Source organism: Mesoplodon bidens (assembly GCF_964165515.1).
Source record: "Mesoplodon bidens genome assembly, chromosome: 15".
In the NCBI taxonomy this organism is placed as follows: Eukaryota; Metazoa; Chordata; class Mammalia; order Artiodactyla; family Ziphiidae; genus Mesoplodon; species Mesoplodon bidens.
The window spans coordinates 27,191,108-27,214,440 of record NC_138171.1 but is presented as its reverse complement, the minus strand read 5'-3'; the positions used below and the strand labels follow the sequence as shown (position 1 = coordinate 27,214,440).

Below are 23,333 nucleotides of genomic sequence, written 5' to 3'. Positions count from 1 at the left end.
GAGGCAGTGAGGGAGCCAACAAATCCTGGACTATCACATGCAGTCTAGGACAATCCCAAGGTCATGTGTGTGACTGGCTTTTTAAAACTCCATCATTTTCACGAATCTGGGCATAATTTACTTATCAATCATAAAGAATGATAGAAAAGCTTTGCTCAGTTCAACGGGACCTCCATGCTATTTGCTTCTGTGAATTAAGCTTATCCATCTTATCATCTTCTTATCCGTACTTTCCTTTCCCTTGACTCCCCCTGCTATTTTATCCTTTTGATCATATGAATTTTCCTAAGTTGCCTCCAACTCTTTGTAAAACAGAGTGAGGCTCCAATAAAATATGGGTTGGTCCAGTTCTCTTTTAAATGCTACAAATGGTGTACAAAAATGATGTCCCAAACAATTCATTATAACAAAGATAAGTGCCAGAAATAATGCATGTGGATCACTAAGTATAGTACATGGTGGCACTTAGCATTCAAAAGGTAAGTTGAAAGAACACTCACAATTCTTACTAGCTTCTCTGGGCTGACTCAGTTTTCTCATGTGTAAAATAAAAACAACGTCTTAGGTTTATTCATTTGTTCAATCATTCATTCCAAAATCATTCACTGAATGTGAATGATAAGGAACAGTTTTAGGTATTAGAGATAAAATGATGAGCCATCTAAAGTCCTTCTAATCATGGGGCTTATATTCTAGTAGAAGAGTGACAAAAACCAAATAAACAAACAAAAAGAAAATTTCAGATAGAGGTTGGTGCTGTGACAAAAATACAAGAAAGTAAAAGACTAGAGAGTGATTTAGAAGTACCTTGGCTACTTTAGACCAAAGGTCAAAGAGAACCTCTCAGAGAAGGTGACCTGGGAGCTGAGTCAACTGAAAGGACCAGCAAGGCAAACACCGAGGGCAAAGCACTCCAGGCAGAGGGAACAGGCAACTACACAGACCCTCAGGCAGGGGCAAGTGAGCCAGGAACCAGGAACAGCAGGAGCCCCGAGCCATGAGCGCAGAGGGGGAAGGGGGAGTGCTGAAGGATGGAGAGGCAGCCAGTACCAGATCATGCAGGCCTTAGAGGCCTCGGTAAGGACTGGGTTTTATTCCAATTGGGTGGAGGGTTGTAAGCAAGAATGTGCCAAGATCTGAACTGGTTTTCAAAAGACCACCCTGTCTGCAGTGTTGGGGCAGAAGTGATTTTTTAAGGTCCCTTCTTAGCTCCAAATAGCTGACTTTTCCTCCTGTCATTATTCTAGGCTCCCACAAACTGGCTGCCAGAGCAAGAAAGATGCATCCTCCTCAATAAGGAGAGCAAAGAGAAGGAGAAGTTTCTACCCCGGGGAAGAGGCAAGGAATCTGTGTCACCTTGTTCTGCAGGAGATGGAGGGAGTGGCCCCATCAGGGAGGGGTGGGAATCCCAGCTTGGAAAACATCCCCAAGCCACCTGTATTGTTTCTGCCTCCTGTGTGGAAGTTTCTGCCATGACACAGTGCTCTGGAATGCTCTCCCCACCCCCCCCACACACCCAATCTTCCGTTTACAGAGGCAGAGTTGTACTTTGCATTCCTCCCAGGATTTAGCTCAAATCTAGCCTACAGGAAATGGTCGATAAAGAGCTACTGACTGATTAATGAAGAGAGGGAATATTCTCAGCCATTAGGCAAATATTAATGAGTACTATGAGTACTATGTTGGTCTCTGGGGATACAAGGTGATTAAGATGGGTTTCTTGCCTTCACTGAGCTCAGAAGTCAGCAGATAGACCAAAAACCACAGACAGCTACAATGCTGGGTATAAGAGTAAACAGCAGCAACATTTACCAGGCCCTCTTTATCCACAGGTAGAACACGGTGGGCTTTAGAGCCAGACTAAGGTTCAAATCACGACTTTACACCACTTACCAACCTAGCATCTTTGTACAAATTCCTTAACTTCCCTATGCTTCACTTTTCTCCCCTGTAAAGTGAGAATTATAGTAAGAATGCCTACCTCAATGGTACTGTTTTGAGAATTCAATGAATTAACACATATGAAATACTTAAGGGTAAGTGCTGTATAAATGTTAGCTATTATTAAAATTACTATAACATCTGTGCCAAGCTCGACATGTATGATCTCATTTCATCCTTACAAAAACCCTACAAGGCAGGTATTACCATCTCCATTTTTGAGACAGGGGAGCTGAGGCTCAGAAAGGGGGAGGAATGAGCCCAAGATCAAACAGCTGGTATGTGATGGAGACAGACTCAAACTCAGCTCTGTCCCACTCCAGAGGCCGTACTTGCAATAATGAAATGATCCCATTCTCTTCAGAAGCTCACAGCACAGTGCCCCAAACACAGCAGAGGCCCCGTAAAGGGAGCTATGGTATTATTCCACTGTTCCTGGAGATCTTCCAGTAGTAGGTGCTGTGGAGCCTAGAGGAAGCACCTCTTTTACCCTGAAGGGGTCTGAGAAGGGCTCAAAGGAAACTGACCTGGGTGCCAACTGCAGGCTTTGCTATGGGTTCTCCTCACTGAAGCGTGGTCTACTAATTTGGAACCCTACCTTCCACCACTAAATCAGACCCAGAAACTGCTCCCAGGTGCCTGGACACCTGCATGGACAGGCAGGCAGTTTCCTCTGGGCTGACTTCTTGTCTGGCTCTACACATCTCTCAGTTTCATCACTTAGCCACCAGCCTGGGGCCTCTTGCCTGCACCTGCTGCTGGACCCAGTCCCAGGGGACCCTGCCCAAAGGGCCATTTCTGAGCGACTCCCTGGAGACTTCCTTGATATGGTAACCCCTAGGGTTCCATATGAATGTGGGTGCTGTGAGCAAAGGGAAATTTTTCTGAGTAGTAGATGGAGAGTGGGTAGAACAAGGGGTGGTTGTTCTTGTTTTGAATCAGAGGTGAGTGTGGGGTGAGGCCCACTGTGCCTCCCAGTTTTATATTTAAGCAGCACTGATTCTGGCCGGTCAGAGCTCCCACTCAGCAGTCTGTGGGGCCTAGAGGTGGGTGAGGACATCCGGGGGTGAGGAGTTAATAGTCATCTCTACTTCCCATTTGAGTCTTACTCATAGATCTGGCCTTGCCGAGTAATTAGACTGCAAAAGGCATCCAATGGCTGAATTAATGAATGACCAAACCTCACAGTGAGAGGAAAGGGAAAGACCCAGCATTTGGTAAAGGACCCAGCTTTTACTCCATACCAGGCTCTGTGCTGGGGCACTTTACATACACCGTTCATCATTATAATGTTCATTAACTTGGACACTAAACACTCAGCCACCAAGTGCTAGGCACAAGAGTAGCTGATGGCAGTGAATGAGATGCAGTTTCTACCTTCAATAAGCTCAGAGCACCTTGCTTAGTCTTTCTCCCAACAATCCTATGAAATGATTATTATTTCCATTTTATAGATGTTCAGGTTTAGAGAAGTAAAGTAACCTGTCCAAATTCATGAAGCTAGATTAAGTGAGAGAGCTAGGATATTGCTTCCACTCAAAAAGTGCTTGTTGGTTGAATGAATTAATGAGTAAAAGAATGAATGAAAGAATGAAAGACATAGGGTTCTGACCTCAGTCAAGGAGCAGCAACAAGACCAAACATTTATAGTTCTCAAAGTGCTTTTTCATCTATCATCTCCTTGGGCCTCCCAGATAGCCCATGAGGGAGGCAAGGCGGGTGTTATCTTTCTTCAGCAGATGAGGCAACAGGCTTACAGCCACACAGCAAACAAGGAGTGGGGCCATCCTGGAAAACTCCAGAGTCCCCACGGCACCTTGTTTAATCATTAAGATGCATGTCAAGCAGCTACTATATGCTAGGCATGCTCCTACGCTCTTTAAATATTCAACTCATTAAGTCTTCCACTCAGTCAACAAATAATGATTCAATGTCTTCTATGTTCCAGGTTCTGTGGCAGGATCTAGGGATAGAGCAGCGAATAAAGCAGAGGAGGAGATCCCTGCCTTCCTGGAGGCACTTGGCAAAGTGCCGAAGAAAATATGCCCCATCACCAAATGCCCAGCCAGCAACCATGGCCAAACCCCCACTGTACAGCATGATTTGGGGCCCTTGTGGAGGAGGTGGGGGACAAGGTTATGAGCTACAGCCCCCAGCTTCAGGAGTCTTAAAATCTCCAAGCTCTTGGTTCAAAGGATATCCATATACTCTGTCAGCCTAAAAGTCTGCTCTTGGAGTGTAGCCTCGATAGTGATCACAGCTTCTTGATCACCTGTGAAGGCAATCTGCTAATAACAGCTGTAATAGTAGCTGTCATACTGAGTAATTACATACGCCAGGCTCCAAGATAAATGTTCCATGTATCTTACCACTTATTTTTATGATCAAAAGAGTCTTTCAAGAAAAGTACTGCATTATTTTCGTCTTTTAACAGATGAGGAAACTAAGGCTGAGAGAGATTAAGCAATTTGTCCAAGGTTATCTACAGAGCAAGTAGGATTCAGCACTGGTTTGTCAAATTTTGTATCTGGCTCTGAACAGTAATGGCATTTCTCCCAGGGAGGCACTGGAGATGCAAACATCAAGAATACCAAGAGCAGCTGCTTCCTGGGAGGACTGGGACCTCCAGAGCCCCCAAAAGATTCTTCCTCCCCCACTTTTATCAGGTCTGAACATCAGACAGAGAGGGAAAGGTTAAGTAAGCTCAAGCTATCCCTAGGGCAACGGGACTCTCTCCCTCTCTGCTGAACCTCCAGGGGAGAAGTCTGTGACCTTCATTTGCCACCCCCCCCCATAAGAGAGACAGAAGGAAGGAGGGGATAGGGGCAGGGGAGTCTTTTCCCTGAGCTGGGGAGGGGTGGGGCACACCAGGGAAGAAGGGAAAAAGCATGACTGCTTCTTTCCTCTCTTGGACAAGAAGCCCGTACATGTGACGTGGTGTGTGTCCTGCACATGGAAGCCCCACAGGGGAATGCCAGGGTACCTTTTGGACCCAAGAAGACTCAGAGAGGAGAGACTGGCACAGCCCTGAACTGCAAGCTGAGCTAACAATTTCTAAGCATTGTAACTAGGTCATCAGGTTCCTGGAGAAGCCAGCTGTGTCTGGGGATGGGGGATGGGGAGGGAAATTTTGCAGTTTACCAAGATCCCTACTTCCCTTCAGGCCCCGCCCTCCCCGAAATCTGCACCTGCTCCCAAACTGACCCCTCCCCCTAGCTGGGCCCAGCTGTCAACGGCTCCCAATGCCCCACCGCTGCCTTCCATGGGGCGGAACTATGGGGGCCTCTTGGACAGGAGGTACCTTATTGCCACCTTAGCCCTTCGGAAAGGGAGCTGTGGGGCAGGGAAGGAGTGGCCTCTCCTGGGGGGTATTTCTTACTCCATGAGGGCAGCAAGAAAGCTGGGTCCCTTTGGGCCTGCCCAGGGTACCTTCCTGGCATTGTTGCCACAGGTGGCAGGAGACAGATGATGTTTCCCCTGCTGAGACCAGAGTTGCCAAAAGGCTTCAATCAAGCCTTTGAATCTGCACCTGGCCTGGAGCCCCAAAATAACAACCACGGCAGCCTACCTGATCCACAGGTCGCAGGTGCATCTGGCTTTTTTCTCCCTGCTGAGCCCTGGCTGGCAAGGGATTCTCTCTGCCAGCGATAACTAGAGACCTGGCTGCATGGCTCTGGTGTTGGGCCTCTCCCCATTGGGCCCACCTCTACCAGCAACTATCCCCATCCCTCTGCCCAGGGGCCTCCACCATCAGTCACCATTCCCTTCTCCCTGACCAGCTTTACTGACAGCCCAGACCCTCTGCTGCCAGACTGCCTCTTCACCGTCTCCCAAATGCTTCATACACACTCCACCCTCCAGCTCTGTCTGGATCTTTCTTACCTATCAAGGCTGCCCTTGCCACATTCGTTTCACCTACTGAAAGCCTTCATGGTCCACATTTTCCTAGTAGGTAGTAATGATGCCTGACACCGACTGAGCATACTGTATTCAGGCACTGTGCTAGGTAGGCTACAGAGTCACTCACTCATTCAGCAAGTATTCACCGAGTGGATCCCATGTGCCAAGCACTCTGCTAGATGCTGGGGATGAAAGAAACTTGAAACAAACCCCCTACACTCCAGGAGCTTAGTTTTTACAAGAGGAGTCAGGCAGTAAAGAGGTAAACAAAGGTGGCCTCTTTACTCTTTAGGAGAGGTGATATTTGAGTTGTGACCTAAATGCTAAGACAGCCCTGATCAGATCTAGGGGAAGAGTGATCCAGGCAAGCCTATGACAAAGAGATTACTACCACTATCTTCATTAAGGGATGATTACTACCTTCATCTTACAGATGAGAAAACTAAGGACTCGGTGTGAACTGCACAAAGGCACACTGCTGAGGAAGCTATTATTCAAGGCTCTAGTGACCTTTCTCCTTCCTGACACTAGGGTTTGGGCTGGTAATGCAGTTGGTGAGGGAGAAGGTACATGGGGTGATGCAGGCTGAGGGTGGAGGTCCCTGGACCAAGCCACCAATTGAGTAGCTAGCTGATGGTGGAAGTGGGCTGGTTTGGCAGGGGTCCAGGGCACCTGTGGGATGCAGCCAGGGGGTCTGTCCTCTTCCATTTCTGGAGTCTACAATACAGATTTGGCACAGTTTGCCTGGAGCCATTCACCAAGGGCTGTGAATCTATTCCTACTGCTTTAAATGAGTTTGCTTCCTTAAGGACAGAGATATTTTTGTAGCTTAACCTGCATCTAATAATAACAACCCTTCATGTTCATTGAGCAGATCCTGGCTGAGCCCTTGCCCAACCCCAGGTCCTGTGCCAGGTACTCAGGGTAAAGTAAGCCAGTCCAGGCCTGCAAAGAAGCAATGATGCTGTGACTTGAGGGTAGGCTTTGGCATGAGATACAGCTGGGTGCAAGACCCAGCTCTGCCTCTTACAAGGTGTGGTGCCGTGGAAATGCTATAAAGCCTCTTGAAGCTCTGGATTCTCCATCTTCACACCAAAGCAGTTGTGAAGACCAAACAAGATGATTATGTCAGGGGCATAAACATAGCACCTGGCACAGAGCAAGCACTCAACACATAGCACCTGTCATTATTACTAAAAAAACACTTTTGCATTTCACTTTCTCAGTTGAGCCTCGCTTACTCTGGTAGGCTGGTACTATTCTCTCAGATTTATGGATGAGAATTTAAAGCTGATTTGTCTACCAGCAAGAAATTAAGCTAAGTTTCAAATCTGAGTGCAGAGTTTTATCTATGGGTATGTAGAAAGTGATCAATACGTACTACCATGACCCTTGCCTCGTGTGTCTGGGAGCTGAGGGAACGGATGGGTGATGCACACAGCCTGACTCAGATGGCAGAAAGACACCAGCAAGGCCCAAGGTGTGGGGCATGGAAACAGACCATTGAGGGATGGGACCCGGTCCCCCTCACTGCAGTACCCACAGTATCCCCAGCCCTTAGCGCAAATAAAGTATTCACCAGTATTTGCTGATTTAACAAATGCAACAAAACTCTGAAGACAGCTCCAAGCAATGAATCCCACTTTAGGGAAGGCAGGCAACATCGATAACACTGAGTTAAAAGCTAGAATTCTAAGCCATTTACTGTGGGACTAAGGCCCCTTGCCTTAGTTTCCTCCCTGAAATGGGACTGAACATACCCACCTCACTGTGAAATCATGTATACAAAGAAGTCTGGTAAGTTATAAAGTGTTATCATGCATATAAAAGCAATTATCATCAGGCTACAGACCACTAAGGCAATGAAGTTTTGTGAAGACAAGCACCTCAGGTTTGAAGCCCGGGTCGTCCTGGCACTAGCCTGTGTGGCCCTGAGCATGTCACTTTTCTCTGAGTCTCAGTCTTCTCAACTATAAAATGAAGATGACACCACCTACCTTGTAGGGTTTTTAAAGATGGCTTAGAGATAAAGAACACAGGCTTGGAGTTAGACAAACTTGGTTTCAAATCCTGACTCTGCTTCCCACTAACTGGGTCCCCCCACATCTCACTGTCCTGTAATGCTGAGGTTGCTGGACAGTAACACAGAGATTAAATTGGTGAAAGCCCTGTCACACAGTGAGCACTGAATAAATGTCAACAATCATTTAGACACTGGTACAGTCAGGAGAGGGGGCAAGGTGTAGTGTTTAAAAGTGGGAGCTTGGAAGCTACCCTCACAGGCTTTGCCACTTACTAAGCATGCTACCCTTCATAAGTTGCTTAACATCTCTGTACCTCAGTTTCCTCATTTGTAAAATAGGGATAATAATAGTAGCAACTTCAGAGTGTTGCTCTGCGAATGGAATAAATTAATACATGTAAAGCATTTTGAACAACGCCTGGCATAGAATAAGCACTTGATAAATGTTAGGTGCTATTAATAGTAACGTTAACAATGATATTAATCACCAAGTGGAATAAGAGGGAGGGACTGTGTAACCCTGGGACATGGGTATCCCATGGAAGAATTCTAGGGAAGTCCCTGGGCAGCTGTTTGTAGCCAAGTTCTCAGCCTCTGGGAGAAAGACTCTTCTATGGAGAGGACATGAAGCTGGGGGCTCCTGAGCAAAAATCTCAGTCCCGATGACCAGGAGGCCAGTCTCTGGGGAGGCAAGTCAGGCTCCTTGGAAGGACACAGTGTTCCTGGCCCCGCCTGACTCAGGGGAACAAAGGCACGTGTGTGGCCAGGGAGGAGGGAGGGGAATGTTTCCCTTTCAAGAGCGGAACAAAGGATCTGAGGCATAGTTGAGTGCGTTCCAATCCCCTCCCAGGCTAGCTCCCATTCCTCAGATGATTGTCCAACAAGGTTTTCAACCTTCTAGCTTCCTCCTGAAAGGTGACCTCGGGGAGGGAGTGGCAGGCTCCACTTCACTCTTCTCTCTGTCATCGGTCTCCACGAGGCAGGATTTCTACGTGCCAACCTCTAAGACCTCTCTTAGGAGTCCCAGGCCTGTGCGGGGTGTGGGGTGGGGACCCCGGGGGAACCCAGGGTTAATGGATGACACAAGGCACTGCAAGCGACAGGTTTAATGTCCCTCTAGGGGGAGTCCAAGACTAAAACTGCTACTTAGTGTGGAGCCAGGAGAGAACCCAGGAGTTCTGACCAACCCCCAGTGTGGGGTAGGTGGAAAACTCTGAACAGAACTCAGTGGAAATGCATTTTCTAAACCTTAAAGGGATGATCACAGGCTGGAGAGAGAAGCTAGGTGAAGGGTGAAGGGGGAGGAAGCAAAGAAAGTAACTGACAAGAGGAAAGGGAGAGACATGGCCAAAAAAAGGAGTTTGTGTGAGCGGGGAGCCTTTAGGGATATTACTTTACAATTTCCACACTCTAGCCAGCAAGAATCTGACTGCAGGGCTGGGACAGGAAGCAGTCCATGGAAGTCATTGCAATGGCATTTCCTGAAGAGTGAGAGAAAAACCTCTAGTTCCGAGGGGAGCTCTGGAGTCTGCCCAAAAAGCCCTGTAGCTTGGAGCTAGCCTTAAGGCTCCGGCTTGGCCTGAGAGTCTCATCAGGGATGAAACCAAGTAGCAGAAGGTCCCAAAGGCAGTTTCTTTCTGCAAAAACACTATTTACAAAAATCAATATGTAATAAACGGGAAGCCAGATGATGTGACTGAAGGAGCCCTTGGTTGTGGCTGCTGGTTGCTGCTGATACTGACAGTCACTATTCTGAGAGCCTTTCGACATGAATTAACTCACTGAATCTTCAGAGCAAAGCGCTATTATTATAGCCATTTACAAGTTAAAAGACTTGCCCAAGGTCACACATGACATAAGTGGTCTAGTCCAGATTTGAAAGCCCAAAACCTGCATCTTCCTCCTGATGTAACCTTGGGCAAGTCACTTCATCTTTCTCAGCCTGATTTCTCTCTGCTCACCTCCCTGGGTGGTTGGTTATAAGCATCAGAAAGGCAAGGTAGGGGGAATTCCCTGGCAGTCGGTGGTTAGGACTCCCACTGCAGGGGCACAGGTTCGATCCCTCATCAGGGAACTAAGATCCTGCATGCTGCACGGCCAAAAAAATACAAAGTATCTGGGAACACTGGAACCACAGTCCCTCAGGGAAATAATGAGCAGAACTCACTCCATTAAAAAAAATAATAAAAAATTTAAAAAAAATTTTAAAGGCAAGGTGGATATGAAAGTGCTTTCTAAACTGTAAAGTGCTACATAAACGTGAAGTAGAAATATTGTGGGGTCAGTGATAAACTACCCTACATTAACACTGGGATTAGTTAATTTTTAGCAATTAAAGTGCTGCAGCTGTTGATAGGAAAGAGCCATCCTAAAGCATAACTATCGTGAAATATGCCATAATGATGGAATCCACAAGGCCTAGGGTCATGAGAAGCAGGATTCCTAGACTCAACTTCAATCCTCCATCTTACAGATGGGGAAACTGGGGCCTAGGGGTAAAATGACTTGGCCGAAGTGAGACAGTGAGTCAAGGCAGATTTGAGACTAGAACTGGGATCCTGACTAAGACCAGTGCTTGACGACCATGCAGAGGAACGCTACGGAGCTCCTGGCAGGACAGGAACACTGCTAGGGCCTGCCTGCCCTAAGGATGTGCCCAAAGGTTACTACGAAGTCCAAACAAGGGAGAACAGACGCTGTAGATTCTGTGAATGGGTCTCCAACACGAGTTCTGTGGCAAAGATGATCAGAATTATGATACCAACCCATGCCGGGCTCTATGCATCTCCGGCAGATCTCGTTAGGTCTTCGCCATGGACTTGTGAGGCAGGTAATATTTGCCCCAAGGTTCAGAGAGTTCAAGGAGCTTGCCCCCAAGGTCACAGAGCTAGACATGGGTGATGTGGGACCTCAACCCAGACATGGTGCAGTTATTCACACAGAAATAGCGCTAGAGTGGAGGAGGACCATTCAGGACACCACATTTGAAGAGACTATCCCAGAAGAATATCTAGCTTATTTAGCCCTGATTCTATGATCTCCAAGTGGTTAAAAAATGTGGCTTTCAAGGTGGCCAGACCCATCAATATGCCATGTGCAAGCCTGGTCTTGGTCCCTTTTCACCATTTCCACCTCTACCTCCTGATCCAAGCCACTCTTCTTTCTCACTTGACAGCTTTCACCAGCCTCTTCACTGGGCTCCTGGCTGCCACCCTTGCAGAATTCAGATCATTTCACCCCTGCTTCTAATCTTCTCCTGGCCTCTCTCTCATTCTACCAAAGCCAAGTCCTCACCATCACCTGTAAAGGGCCATGTGATTGGGCCCCTGGCTACCTCTCCCCCCTCAATCCCAACCACTCTCCCCTCTCACCTCCTACCGCTCTCTTACTGTTTCTTCTCCAGCTACACTGACCTTCTTGCTCATCCTTGAGCATGCCAAGCACACTCCCTCCTGAGTCCATCCCTCTGCTTATAACACTCTTTCTACAGGTACCCACATCGACCACCACCTTACCTTCTTCAGGCCTTGGCTCAAATATTACCTTCTGGTGATGCCTTCTCTATGCACTCTTTTAAAATTGCAGCCTTACCTCCTTTGCTAGGCATGCCCTATGCCTCAATGTGCTTCATTTTCTTCATAGCACTTAGTATCACCTGATACACGTTATGTATATATGTAATTACACGCTGTCTGTTTCTCCCCACTAGAATGTAAGCTCCACAATGCAGAAAGTTAATTTTATTTAATGCTGTACTGCTAGTGCCTAGGACAGCCTGACACACAGTAGGAGCTCAATTAATATTATCTGAATCAATGAATGAATGTTTAGGGACTTCCCTGGTGGCACAGTGGTTGAGAATCTGCCTGCCAATACAGGGGACACGGGTTCGAGCCTTGGTCCAGGAAGATCCCACGTGCCACGGAGCATGTAAGCCCGTGTGCCACAACTATTGAGCCTGTGCTCTAGAGCCCGTGAGCCACAACTACTGAAGCCCGCACGCCTAGAGCCTGTGCCCCGCAACAAGAGGAGCCACCATAGTGAGAAGCCCGCACACCCAATGAAAAGTAGCCCCTGCTCTCCACAACTAGAGAAGCCCACGCGCAGCAATGAAGACTCAACGCAGCCAAAAATAAATTTTTAAAAAAATGAATGAATGATTAGATAAAGGGCAATTCCTATTACTATTATTCTGGTTTGATAAGTGTCTGTTTCTTCAGAAATTTAGAAGGCTTCTCTTTCATTAGGTACCTGCTACGCCTAAGACCTCTGCTCAGTGCTGACTAAACAAGTATGGACAAGATGTAGACTCCACCCTCAGGAAGTTCCTAAACCTGGTAGAGGTATGGTAGTGTTAGATGTCTTCTTTATACTAATTTAAACTCTACCACTGTGATTTACCTATCCAAGTTCTTCTGGCTACTATACCAATAAAAAGGCTTAGCCCCTCTTCCTGCAGATATTTGAAACCAGTGACAGTGGTCTCCTGGGTCTTCTCTTCCCCAGGCTAAACAAAAAGACCCAGTGGGATTGTCTGACTCAGATCTGCCAACTGGGAACGGGGAAGACAGACTGTCGGCTGGAGAGACAGAAGAGAAGCGGATCCAGGAGCAGAGTGGCTCCTTCAAAGAAAAGAGAGGGAGTCCTTGGGGAGGAACTCCATGGAATTAGGTTGAAGGTTGGGGGTGGGGACAGAGCCCTGCTCATTAGGTAGTAGGAGATTATGTTTCTGTAGAAGAGCAGTTCACTGGGAATTACCCCTAAATCTATCCATGCTAAACCCAGACAAAACCATGGCTGCTAAAATAAAGCCCTGTAATGGAAGGCTGAGGGCACTGGAAAAACCAGGGAGGACGCTCAAGCCACTGACCTCAGGACAGATACCTGCTGGGGAAGGGACAAGTAACAAATGCTGCTTCCTGTAGCCCAGAGAAATCTGGTGACTACCCACACAAAAGCCAAGAAAACCCTCTAGGTTCCGTTGGGGCCCCCTGAAAAAATACTTGGGTATTTTCTACCAGAAGCTGAAGGGCTCTGTGGGGCTACTGGGGAAATCAGTCTCAGGAAGCCTGGAAAACCCTGTGATGGTGATGGTGTTTTAAGGGCAACTTCAAATGTACATCCAGAAGAACCGGGTGTTTTGAGGGGGAGCCCCTGAGACATTTCTACCTCACTTTGGGACCTGAACGAGATTACTAAAAATTTCCACGTTTGGGGTTTCTAATGGGGTTTCCCCAAGAAAACCACAGAATTGTGAACAGCTGCTGAGATCTGCAAAAGTCGCTGAGGTGCTTCAGCGAAGCATACATCAGTGCCAAAGAAGACAGAACAGGCAAGAAGAAACCTACAGAAACTAGAAGACCACAGAGCTATGCAGCCTGGGAAAGGCCAAATTATGGTTTCTCCGCTCCCCCCGCCCCGCCCCGAACAACTGTTCATTGCTTTCAACAATGGTGTTTCCATCAAGCTAAGGGGTTTCCCAGGGACAGTGATAACAAAATGGCCTGGCCCACCTGGGTCCCCACCACATAACTGTCCACATTCCCATTGGAAAGCCCCAGAAACACTCTGTCCCTATCATTCTAGTGAACATCTCAGCGGCTGGCTTTGTTTCTCAAGAAACTCTGGGGGCAAAGTTCAGTTTTCATAGGCAGATAGCCCATTCATTAAAAGAGGTGCCTCCATCCTACAATTAAGGCCCAAAGACAGCCTTTGTTCTAGATCCTTTACTAGAGTCAAGCTATGGTGGCTATCATTATTTCATTTTACAGGTGGGAGAGATGGATGGACAAGAGAGATAAACAGGTTCAGCATCTTGGCAGGTGACTCCAGGTAGGCGGTGGTGTGGTTATATGTGTGGAATTCCAGTCCTTGGAGCATCACCCACAATTAAGTAGACATACCTGGAGCAGGCCATCTTCTCCCTTTATGCACACAATTCTTACCTACTGGTAGGGCTTGAGAAAGTTTTAACAATGAAAAATTAACAAGAAGCCCACTCTCACTGGGCAAAACCCTGATACCCACTTGAGTTTTACCAGTGCCAGAATGTGTGGAGGCTACACACATGCCTTTGGCAGCCCGCTACTGCCAACAAAGGTGCTGTTCTTCCTGCAACGCCTGAACAAGGCCAGCACCACAGACTTGAGTGAGCACCTCCACAGGCATGTTGTGCTTGGCCCTACAGCACCTCTGGCTCACATTATTACTCCTAGGACAACCTGAAATGGAGGGAAAGAGTTTAGGCTTTGGAGTCAGGCCCACCTAGGTGTAAGTTCTCACTCAGTCACTTAACTGGCTGAGGAATACCTGGGGCCAGTCACTTAGCTACCAGGAGCTTCCTATGTAAACTGGGAATAAACCCACCTACCTTAGAAGGTTACTGTGTGGAGTACATGAAATAGCATGTCATTTCCATGAAAGAAAGTACCATGTTTTGCTTATGGCCAGCACCTAGCACATGCCTGCCTCATAGTAGATGCTCAGTGAATTTTGGTTGCATAAGTAAAACACCTAACATAATGCCTCATGCATAAAATGTACTCTGTAAAGGCTCATTTCCTTTTCCTTTCCTGTAGGGATGCTAAATTTAGAGCATATCCTAGGGTGGAATGGCCCGTAACTCCTACACTCATGGATCCCCCAGCCACAGCCTCCAGAAAGGTTATGAGATGCCACTGCAGTAGCCAGTCGGTAAGTCAAACAGGATGGTCCCTGAGAGGGGCGTGGGCGGGTACCTTCTACCCAAAGGATCCCATGTCACATGTTCTTTACCTCCTGGCCTCAGGGAGAATGCGTGCCCAGAAATGGTTCTGACATAACTGGCTCTTCTGCACACATCCCCTCTGTTCACCAAGAGGAAGTAACATATGGTATGCTGTCCAACGGGCTCTGATAATTCTTGAGCAAAGAGACAGAAGATGGAATTTCAATCCAGTGGTGATCTAACGAACTTGCCCAGTGCTGCTGTGTCTAAAACCTCTTTCTACGTGCAATACTGGGTGACTAGCAATTCTCTGGTCCTCTCAGAGGCTGTCTGGCAGGCCAGGAACCTCTACCACATTGCCTTTTGTTAATAGCTGGCAACAACCCACCTGTATTAGGACCACCGGCCAAAGACAACAGTCAGGCAAAGTGGGCAAATGGCCCAAGTCTCTACTTGGAGATGCCTCAGAGGGTGTGTCAGAAATGCTGGAATCCTGCCCCTCCTGTAATAAGTTAAACAAATACTTGCCCCCAAAGAGAATCAAAGCAGGAGGGAATAAGAGAGGTCATCCCACAAATCAACAGGAACTATTTAATCATTTATCCCCCCAGGGAGTTCATTTACAGAAAAGCTTTCAAGTCTGGTCAGCCTTAGCTAAAGAAAGCCCTCCACCTTTACCTTCCGCAACCCCACCCCAGTCTTCGGACCTCTACTGACTTGACCCCTTTGCCTTTTACAAGAACTGGCACTAGGAAGAGTTGATGAAGTTGCAAAGAAATGGGAAATAAGACAGGGGGTGGGGTTCCAGGAGGTCCCTTGCTCTGTGGTAAACTGAAGTGCCTACCACACCCTAGGCCCAGCCTCTGGATAATTGCATTCTTAACATTCCTGTGTCCATGATGCATGGCCCTTTCCACCTCAGCTCCTTCAATCAATGACTTATTTTCCACAGGTTGCTTGATTTTCTGGGTTTCCTGAGGGGACAAAATACCTCTCAGAAGCCCTGCCCCTCCCCGAGGCAGGGAGATAAGCAAGGAGATAGAACTGAGCTCACTGCAGAAAAGCAAAAACTGCCTACAATGACCACCAGTAAAGAATCTCTCACCACTAGCTCATCCTGACTTGGTGACGGGCAAGGGAATTCTCTTTCCTGGCAAAGGAACGAGGCACAACTGCTGGGCCCAGAAAGTGTACCTGGGACCAACGACAACTACTACAGCAAACTTGCTGGTGTCCATCACTGTGCTCACATTAGCTCCAAGGACTGCAAGGCAAGGAGGGCTTGCCACATTCTTTTAGTGGAAGAAGCTGAGGCTCAAGGTAAACTGGCCTGTCCAAGGTCACACGGCTAGTTACGTGACAGGGCTGGAACTCACACCTGTGTCAGTTTGATTCTGAAGTCTGTCACTGAATCTCAGTGTTCCAAGGAGCCCCACAGACCAGGTTCTTGCTTTGCCAGCAAACAGTGCTCAGTGAAGAGGCCCCAGGGCCCCGGCCGGAAAGCAACAGGCGTAACAGCTGGAGCTCCCCAACCGACCCCAGGCAGTGAGGTGCAAAGTCCCTGGGCTTAATGAGTGACACAGCAAGAGCTCCGCAAACTGGCCAACCACACAGAAAGTTGCACACTTTAGAGCCAACGAACATAGGGGCGCAGCACAAACACAATTGGCCCACAGGCACAGCTTACACCCTAAAATCAGACAATCCTCAGCCATCCAAGCCAGTGGGATGCAAAGTCTGGTCATGCAAACTCTAAAATAAAGGGAACTTGATTTGGGGGAGGGAGGCCCGGGGCAGGATTGACATCCCAGGGGAGTAAGATTGAAGGGGCTTGTGGGTCACTGATACTCACTATCGTCTCCAAGCATTACACTCATCACCCCTTAGCATGGTGAGCCATTATGTCAGGGTGAGGGGAACACTGGACTAACTTCCCACTCTCAAGGGTTTGGGGCCAAATGAACACACAGGCTATGTTTTCCTCTGCAGAGAAACTGGAACACAAGTATGAAAGAGTATGGTCATGAGGATGACCAGAATGAAGATGTCTGGTCCTTGCAGAACTAGGTCATCTGTATTTCAGAACAGTTAACCTCTTGTGGTGCAATGAGGCCAGTCACATCTCCTTAGCAAACGTCTCCAATAATCACCCAGCACAAGAGAAAGAGACATAGGGGAAAGGCTGTTGGGAATCTGATCAGAGGCCAAGGAAAAGGGACACACAAGGGGCGTGGTCCTTACCCAGCCGCCGTTCTCCTGGATCCAAGGCTCTAGGTGGTCATTCAGGTAAGTGGCCATCCAAGCTGCAATCCGACTCACCAATACCTGCATCTCCTTGTCTACGCTTTCCACGCACAGTGCCCCACCGAAGGAGAAAAAGGCCACAATGCGACCCCAGTTCACCCCATCCCGGAAGAGTTCGTTCACTACCTGCTCAAAGCTCTGATATGCCGTCCCTGGGGTGATGTGGAGCTGGGATGTCAGGTCGCTGAATGCCCGCCGGTACCTCAGTTCAAACTCATCGCCTGCCTCCCTCAGCGCTTGCTTCACCGCTGCCATGGGGATCACCTCCCGGGCATCCAAGCTGCTGCTGTGGCCAGTGGCTCCATTCACCGCAGGGCTGTCCGCCAGGTGCCAGGATGGGTTGCCATTGATGGCACTGGGGGTTTCCATGTCTGATTCAGTCCCTTCTGGGGCCTCAGTTCTGTTCTCGTCCACATCACTAAACTGACTCCAGCTGTATCCTTTCTGGGAAAGCTTGTACGAGAGAAAGTCAACCACCAGCTCCCGATTGCTCTGAGACATTTTTATAGTAGGGATGGGCTCCACCAGTCCATTGTCCAGAACACCTGCTCACTCACTGAGTCTGGTCTCTGCTTAGTGGTTCTCTTCTGAGATCCAAAGCCAAGATAAGGTTCTGAAGGGAGAGAAAGAGCTTCAGGAAAAAAAAATTAATATGCATGCCATTTACCCTACAACATCCCATTCCCCCTCCAGGTACCAGCACTGGGTTCTTTGCGGCTCTTATGAAGGTCTGGGTCTAGCTTCCAAGGGACTTCAATGAAGTCAAATTGAAAGCACCAGTGGGCTCTGAATCATCACACCGGCTTTTTTTTTTTTTTTTTTTTACCTCAACCATCCCATTTTCCCCAAAATGTCTTCCTCAGAAAGTCACCCCAATGGGCAGTCTGCCCCCCAACCCCACCCCCGCACCACCTACATTCAAATGTCTCGGGCAACGGCAGGCAGGTGCAGCCCCCGGAAAATCTTTTGTATCATAGGTCGGGCTAGGAGGTGGCAGCCGGGATGCCGGTAACTCAACCGGCCTCGCGGCGGCTGGCAATAAAAGCAGCTCCGGCTGGAGGGATCATGCGACCCGGCGGACTGAGAGCTCAGAAGGCGACACAGGAATTACGAAGCTCAAGAACCGGCCCCCTCGCTTGCTTCCTCCTCCATCGCCCAGATCGAGGGCGGCCGCTCAGCAGCCGCGGCCTCCAGCCACCCGGGAGCCCAGCCCCCTCGCTCTTGTACGCCCCTTGGCTCTCCGCCTCCTACTGGGAGCCAGGAGAACTCTCTCGGAGATGGCTGGTGTGAGGTTTAGTTTTTGGTTTTTTCTATTTAAGTACCAGCCCAAGGTGAGGCTTCCGAAGAAACCCTGAGGGGACTTCTCAATGGGGCTCAAGGTTTCGATGAGGGGCGGAGAGAGGGAAAAACTGCCTCGGATCTGCGCTCTGACTGTGGAAAGGCCATCCCCGGGCCTTTCTGGGAGGCTGAAAGCCGGGGACCCCCCAGAAACGCCGCTGGTTTTCTCTGAATTCCCCAAAGGCCCTGGACGTGGCGGTGGCGGTGCGGGATTGCCGGGTCCTCCATTCCCCGCACGGACACAATGGCCGCCGGCGCCCTGCACAAAGACCGGGCGAGGGTGAGGCGCCGGGCCTCTTCTCGTGTCAGAGAGAGGGGTCGAGGCCAGCTCGAGACCCCCCACAGCTGAGACCACGTTTTCCTGGGGACAGGCGGCTTCCTGGCGCCCCCGGGAGGGCTTGGGGGCCGGGGGCTGCACCTCTCCGGAGCCCGGGGTGGGTGGGCTGCGGCCTCGCAGCTTCCTCCGCGCGTTGGGCCGGGTACCCGCCCGGCCACCGCCCCGTTGCTAGGCAACTGCTCTCCCTCAGGGGCGCCCCCTAGACCTTTCTGGGAGGAGGGGTCTCCCCCCGGCGGCCCGCCCCGGCGTAACCAATCAGCGAGTCCAGCTAGCACGCAAGCAGGACGGCGAGGGCTCCCATTGGGCGCAGGGCCTGCCACGCACAGGGGAGGCGGCGCTCTCACCTGCGAGCCCCGCGAACCGTGGGGGGCCACATACCCCCTTCATGGGCCAGGTCGTTTTCGGACGCGAGCGCTCTTCGCGGCCAAGTTCCGCGCCGTGGACCTGGGCCGGCCTACCTGGCTGAAGGCTCGCGCTGTCTCTTCCGAACGAGTCGGCCTCAGTTTCCCCTGAAGAGACCGGGAGAACTTGCAAGCTCAGTCACTTCCGGTGCCGCGGCAGCGCGCGCGAGCCCGAGACGCAAGGGGAGTGCGCGCCTTGACGACCGGCGTCAAGAACTGGGCGAGAGCGCCCCCTTGCGGTAGAGCTGGGGAACCCGGAGACGCAAGGAAAAAAAAATCAATGTTTACGTTCACATTTCCATTATTCATTCATTTAGCCAGTTACATCCACCCGTCAATTTATATATCGAAAAAGCATCGCGTTGTGGCTAAGAACCTTGTGTCTGGGATTCCAGCTTTGCCGGTTGGGCAAGTTACTCAACTGCTGCGTGCCTCAATTATCCTTAACTGTAAAATGAGTAAAAACCAACCTCCCTCATTGAGTTATTGTGATGATTAAAAAAGTTGTTATTTGTGAAGTCCCTAGTATACGCTGCATAATTTCTCTCAGCAAATTTTTATTGTTTGGATTGCTGAAGTTAGAGTTAGGAACAAGACAAGACATGGTCCGTGCTTTCATAGAGACTTAAACCCTTGAGATGAAGAGAGACAGTAAGCAACTAAGAAAACGAACATGGTAATTTCAAATAATGACTAGTGCTCTTAAGAAAGCAAATAAGGGTATTGTCATAAAGAGGGTGAAGGAAGAGGTGCTCCTTTAGAGTGGGTGGTCAGAGATGTAAGCCTAGTCCTCCCTGCCCAGTGAGGAAGAGAGGCATTTTTTCAACTGTTTCGATTGTTTGTGTAGGGTGCCAGAGACGGCCTCTTTGAAGAGATGACATAGGACCCAAGACCTGAAGTGTAGGAAGATGCCAACTCATCGGAAGAGTTTAGAGAACATCAACCTTGGCAGAGGGACTGGCTTATGCCAAGTGTCCTGAGGCAGTAAGATCTTGGCATGTCCCAGAAACTGAAGGAGAGGCAGTGTGACTGAGGGAGGGCAAATGTGGGTTGAGAGGAGGTTGAAAAGTTGACCATGGAAGTGAGTTAGACTTGATTCTAAACATTCAAAGGTGTTTTATTTTGTGGTAATTTAATTGATTAAAAATAGGATATTAGGGCTTCCCTGGTGGCGCAGTGGTTGGGGGTCCGCCTGCCGCTGCGGGGGACGCGGGTTCGTGCCCCGGTCTGGGAAGATCCCGCGTGCCGCGGAGCGGCTGGGCCCGTGGGCCATGGCCGTTGAGCCTGCGCGTCCGGAGCCTGTGCTCCGCAATGGGGAGAGGCCACAGCAGTGAGAGGCCCGCATACCGCAAAAAAAAAAAAAAAAAAAATAGGATATTAAAAATACACCAAAGAGCATAGAATTAAGTCCTCTTCCCACACCTGCTTTCCAACCCCTAGTTCCCCTCACAGAGGTCATCACTCTTAAGCCCTTTCCTCCGTAGTCTTTCAGAGATGGTCACTGTATTCACAAGCAAATTTATATGTATAAATGTTTTTACACAACCAGTCGCTTGCTATAGACACTTCTACATCTTGCTTTTTTTTGCTGAGCTCTATGTTTTTAGTCGGCCTTCATTTTTTAAATTAACACACAACTTTATAAAGATATGCCATAATTTACTTGCCCAATCCCCTATTTGAGAACACTTAGGTAGTTTCCAGTCCTATCTTATTATAAATAAAACTATAACTTATCCATTTGTTATTTTGCATATGTGGGAGTTTATCTGTTAAGTAAATTCCTGAAAGTGGAATTACCAGTAACTGAGTATATGAATTTGTTTTTTGTTTCTTTTTTTTTTTTTTTTGCGGTACGCGGGCCTCTCACTGCTGCGGCCTCTCCCATCGCAGAGCACAGGCTCTGGACACGCAGGCCCAGCGGCCATGGCTCACGGGCATAGCCGCTCCACGGCATGTGGGATCCTCCCGGACCGGGGCACGAACCCGTGTCCCTTGCATCAGCAGGCAGACTCTCAACCACTGCGCCACCAGGGAAGCCCCGTTTTTTGTTTCATTTGAATGCATACTGGCAATGTGCTCTACATAGCAGCTGTACCAGTTTGTCCTCCCATCAGTAAAGTATGAGACTGCCTATTTCCTCACATCCTGAGCTACACAGTGTGTTATCAAACCTTTTTATCCTCACCAATCAGATAAAAACTGAGAGACACTCTTATTTTGATTTCTTTTTATTAAGAGTGAAGTTGAGCAATTTTTCATATTTATGAGTCTTTTCTGGGGGGAAAGTCTTGTTCTGATGAATTCTCTATTCATTTCATTTGCCCTTTTTTCAGTTGGTCTTTCTGTTGAACTTTTTTCTCATTGATTTGTAGAATGTTTATCCTTTTTTTTCTACATATAAGTCATAAATAGTTTTCCAGCTTATTATTTATTATTATGGAAAAACTTTTATTTTCTATGTATTTTAATGTATAAGTCTTTTTCCTTTGTGGTTTCCAGGTTCTATGTCATTCTTATGAAGACCTTCTCCGTTTGATATCATAAAAATAATTCTCTGTTTTCTTCTACTTGGTTTCATATTTTACATTTCAATCTTTGTTCCATCATAAATTCCCTTCAGTGTAAGATGTGAGGCAAGAATCCATAAATTTTTTCTAAATAACTACCCAATTATCCCAATATCATCATCTTTTCCAACTCACTTGAAATGTCTCCATTACCATAATCTATATTCCCAAGTATATTTGTGTCAATTTCTGAATTTTTTATGTTCCATGGAAACTTTTTTTTTTTTTTTTTTTTTGGCTGCGTTAGGTCTTCATTGCTGCAGGCAGGCTTTCTCTAGTTGCGGTGAGCAGGAGCTACTCTTCATTGTGGTGCGCGGGCTTCTCATAGCGGTGGCTTCTCTTGTTGCGGAGCATGGGCTCTAGGTGTGTGGGCTTCAGTAGTTGTGGCACGTGGGCTCAGCAGTTGTGGCTCACGGGCTCTAGAGTGCAGGCTCAGTAGTTGTGGCTCATGGGCTTAGTTGCTCCGTGGCATGTGGGATCTTCCCGGGCCAGGGCTCGGACCCGTGTCCCCTGTACTGGCAGGCGGATTCCTAACCACTGTGCCACCAGGGAAGTCCCCATGGGAAGGTTTTAAACTGGTACAGGACATGATCTGATTTCCATTTTTTTTTTTTTTTTTTTTTCGGTACGCGGGCCTCTCACTGTTGTGGCCTCTCCCGCTGCGGAGCACAGGCTCCGGAAGCGCAGGCTCAGCGGCCATGGCTCACGGGCACAGCCGCTCCGCGGCACGCGGGATCCTCCCGGACTGGGGCACGAACCCGTGTGCCCTGCATTGGCAGGCGGACTCTCAACCACTGCGCCACCAGGGAAGCCCTGATTTCCATTTTTAAAACCTGTGGTGTCACAATCACTTCAATGTGGAAATTAAAAAAGAATAAATTTATTTATTTACTTTTGACTGTGTTGGGTCGTCGCTGCTGTGCGTGGGCTTTCTCTAGTTGCAGTGAGCCAGGGCTACTCTTCATTGTGGTGTGCAGGCTTCTCATTGTTGTGGCTTCTCTTGTTGCGGAGCACGGGCTCTAGGCGCTCAGCCTTCAGTTGTTGTGGCACATGGGCTCAATAGTTGTGGCTTGCGGGCTCTAGAGCTCAGTCTCAGTAGTTGTGGCGCACAGGCTTAGTTGCTCCACAGCATGTGGGATTTTCCCAGGCCAGGGCTCGAACCTGTGTCCTTTGCACTGGCAGGCAGATTCTTAACCACTATGCCACCAGGGAAGCACTGGAAACTTTTATCATGGAAGTCTCTGATGTGCTTTGGGAGCCCAGGAGAGAGAAGAGGTGTGAGAGGTATTTTAGGTGTAAGGCACTGCCTCAGCAAAGGCATGGAGAGTTAACAGGAGAGTCCAGATGGGATGGCTAAGAGGGAATGGTAGCAAAGGAGACTGAATGTAAACATGTATCTGCGTGTGCAGGACACTAAATAGGCACTGGAGGAGCCAACCAGGCTTTTTGAACAGAAAGGACGTGAAGAGATTTATATTTGGGGAAGATAGAGCCTTTGGGGAAGGGAACTTTGCAATATTTATCAAGAGCCTTAAAAATAGCTCTGGAAAGATCATTGAAAAATAATCTTTGATTGGAATTGAATTTAAGAAAAGAAGTGAAATGAAACCAAATTTTATCCACAGAGATGTTTATACTAGGTTATTTATAACACAGGAAAGAAAAATTAAAACTGAGGATTCAGTAAATAGGGTGATACTTTAAATGGGTTAAATTCACACATATTTAAAGATGGGGAAAAATGCTCAAAACATAACACTTTGTAAAAAAAAAGGGTTACAAAGCTATACTGAGACTTATTCTAATTTATTTT

The 23,333-nt window shown here is 48.3% G+C and overlaps 1 protein-coding gene across 5 annotated transcripts in view; it reads right to left on the bottom strand.

Moving 5' to 3' along the window:
* Window positions 1–19,132, bottom strand: part of BCL2L1 (BCL2 like 1) — a 50,341-nt gene extending 31,209 nt beyond the window's left edge. The window contains exons 1-2 of one of the 5 annotated variants that reach the window (XM_081255608.1): window positions 19,008–19,132; window positions 16,812–17,487 (exon numbers count right to left, since the gene is read on the bottom strand). In XM_081255608.1, the coding sequence (XP_081111734.1) occupies window positions 16,812–17,375 (564 nt within the window). In that variant the 5' untranslated portion in view covers window positions 17,376–17,487; window positions 19,008–19,132. The other 4 variants (XM_081255609.1, XM_081255611.1, XM_081255610.1 and 1 more) reach the window with 4 other exon arrangements.
* Window positions 19,133–23,333: the final 4,201 nt, after the last annotated feature.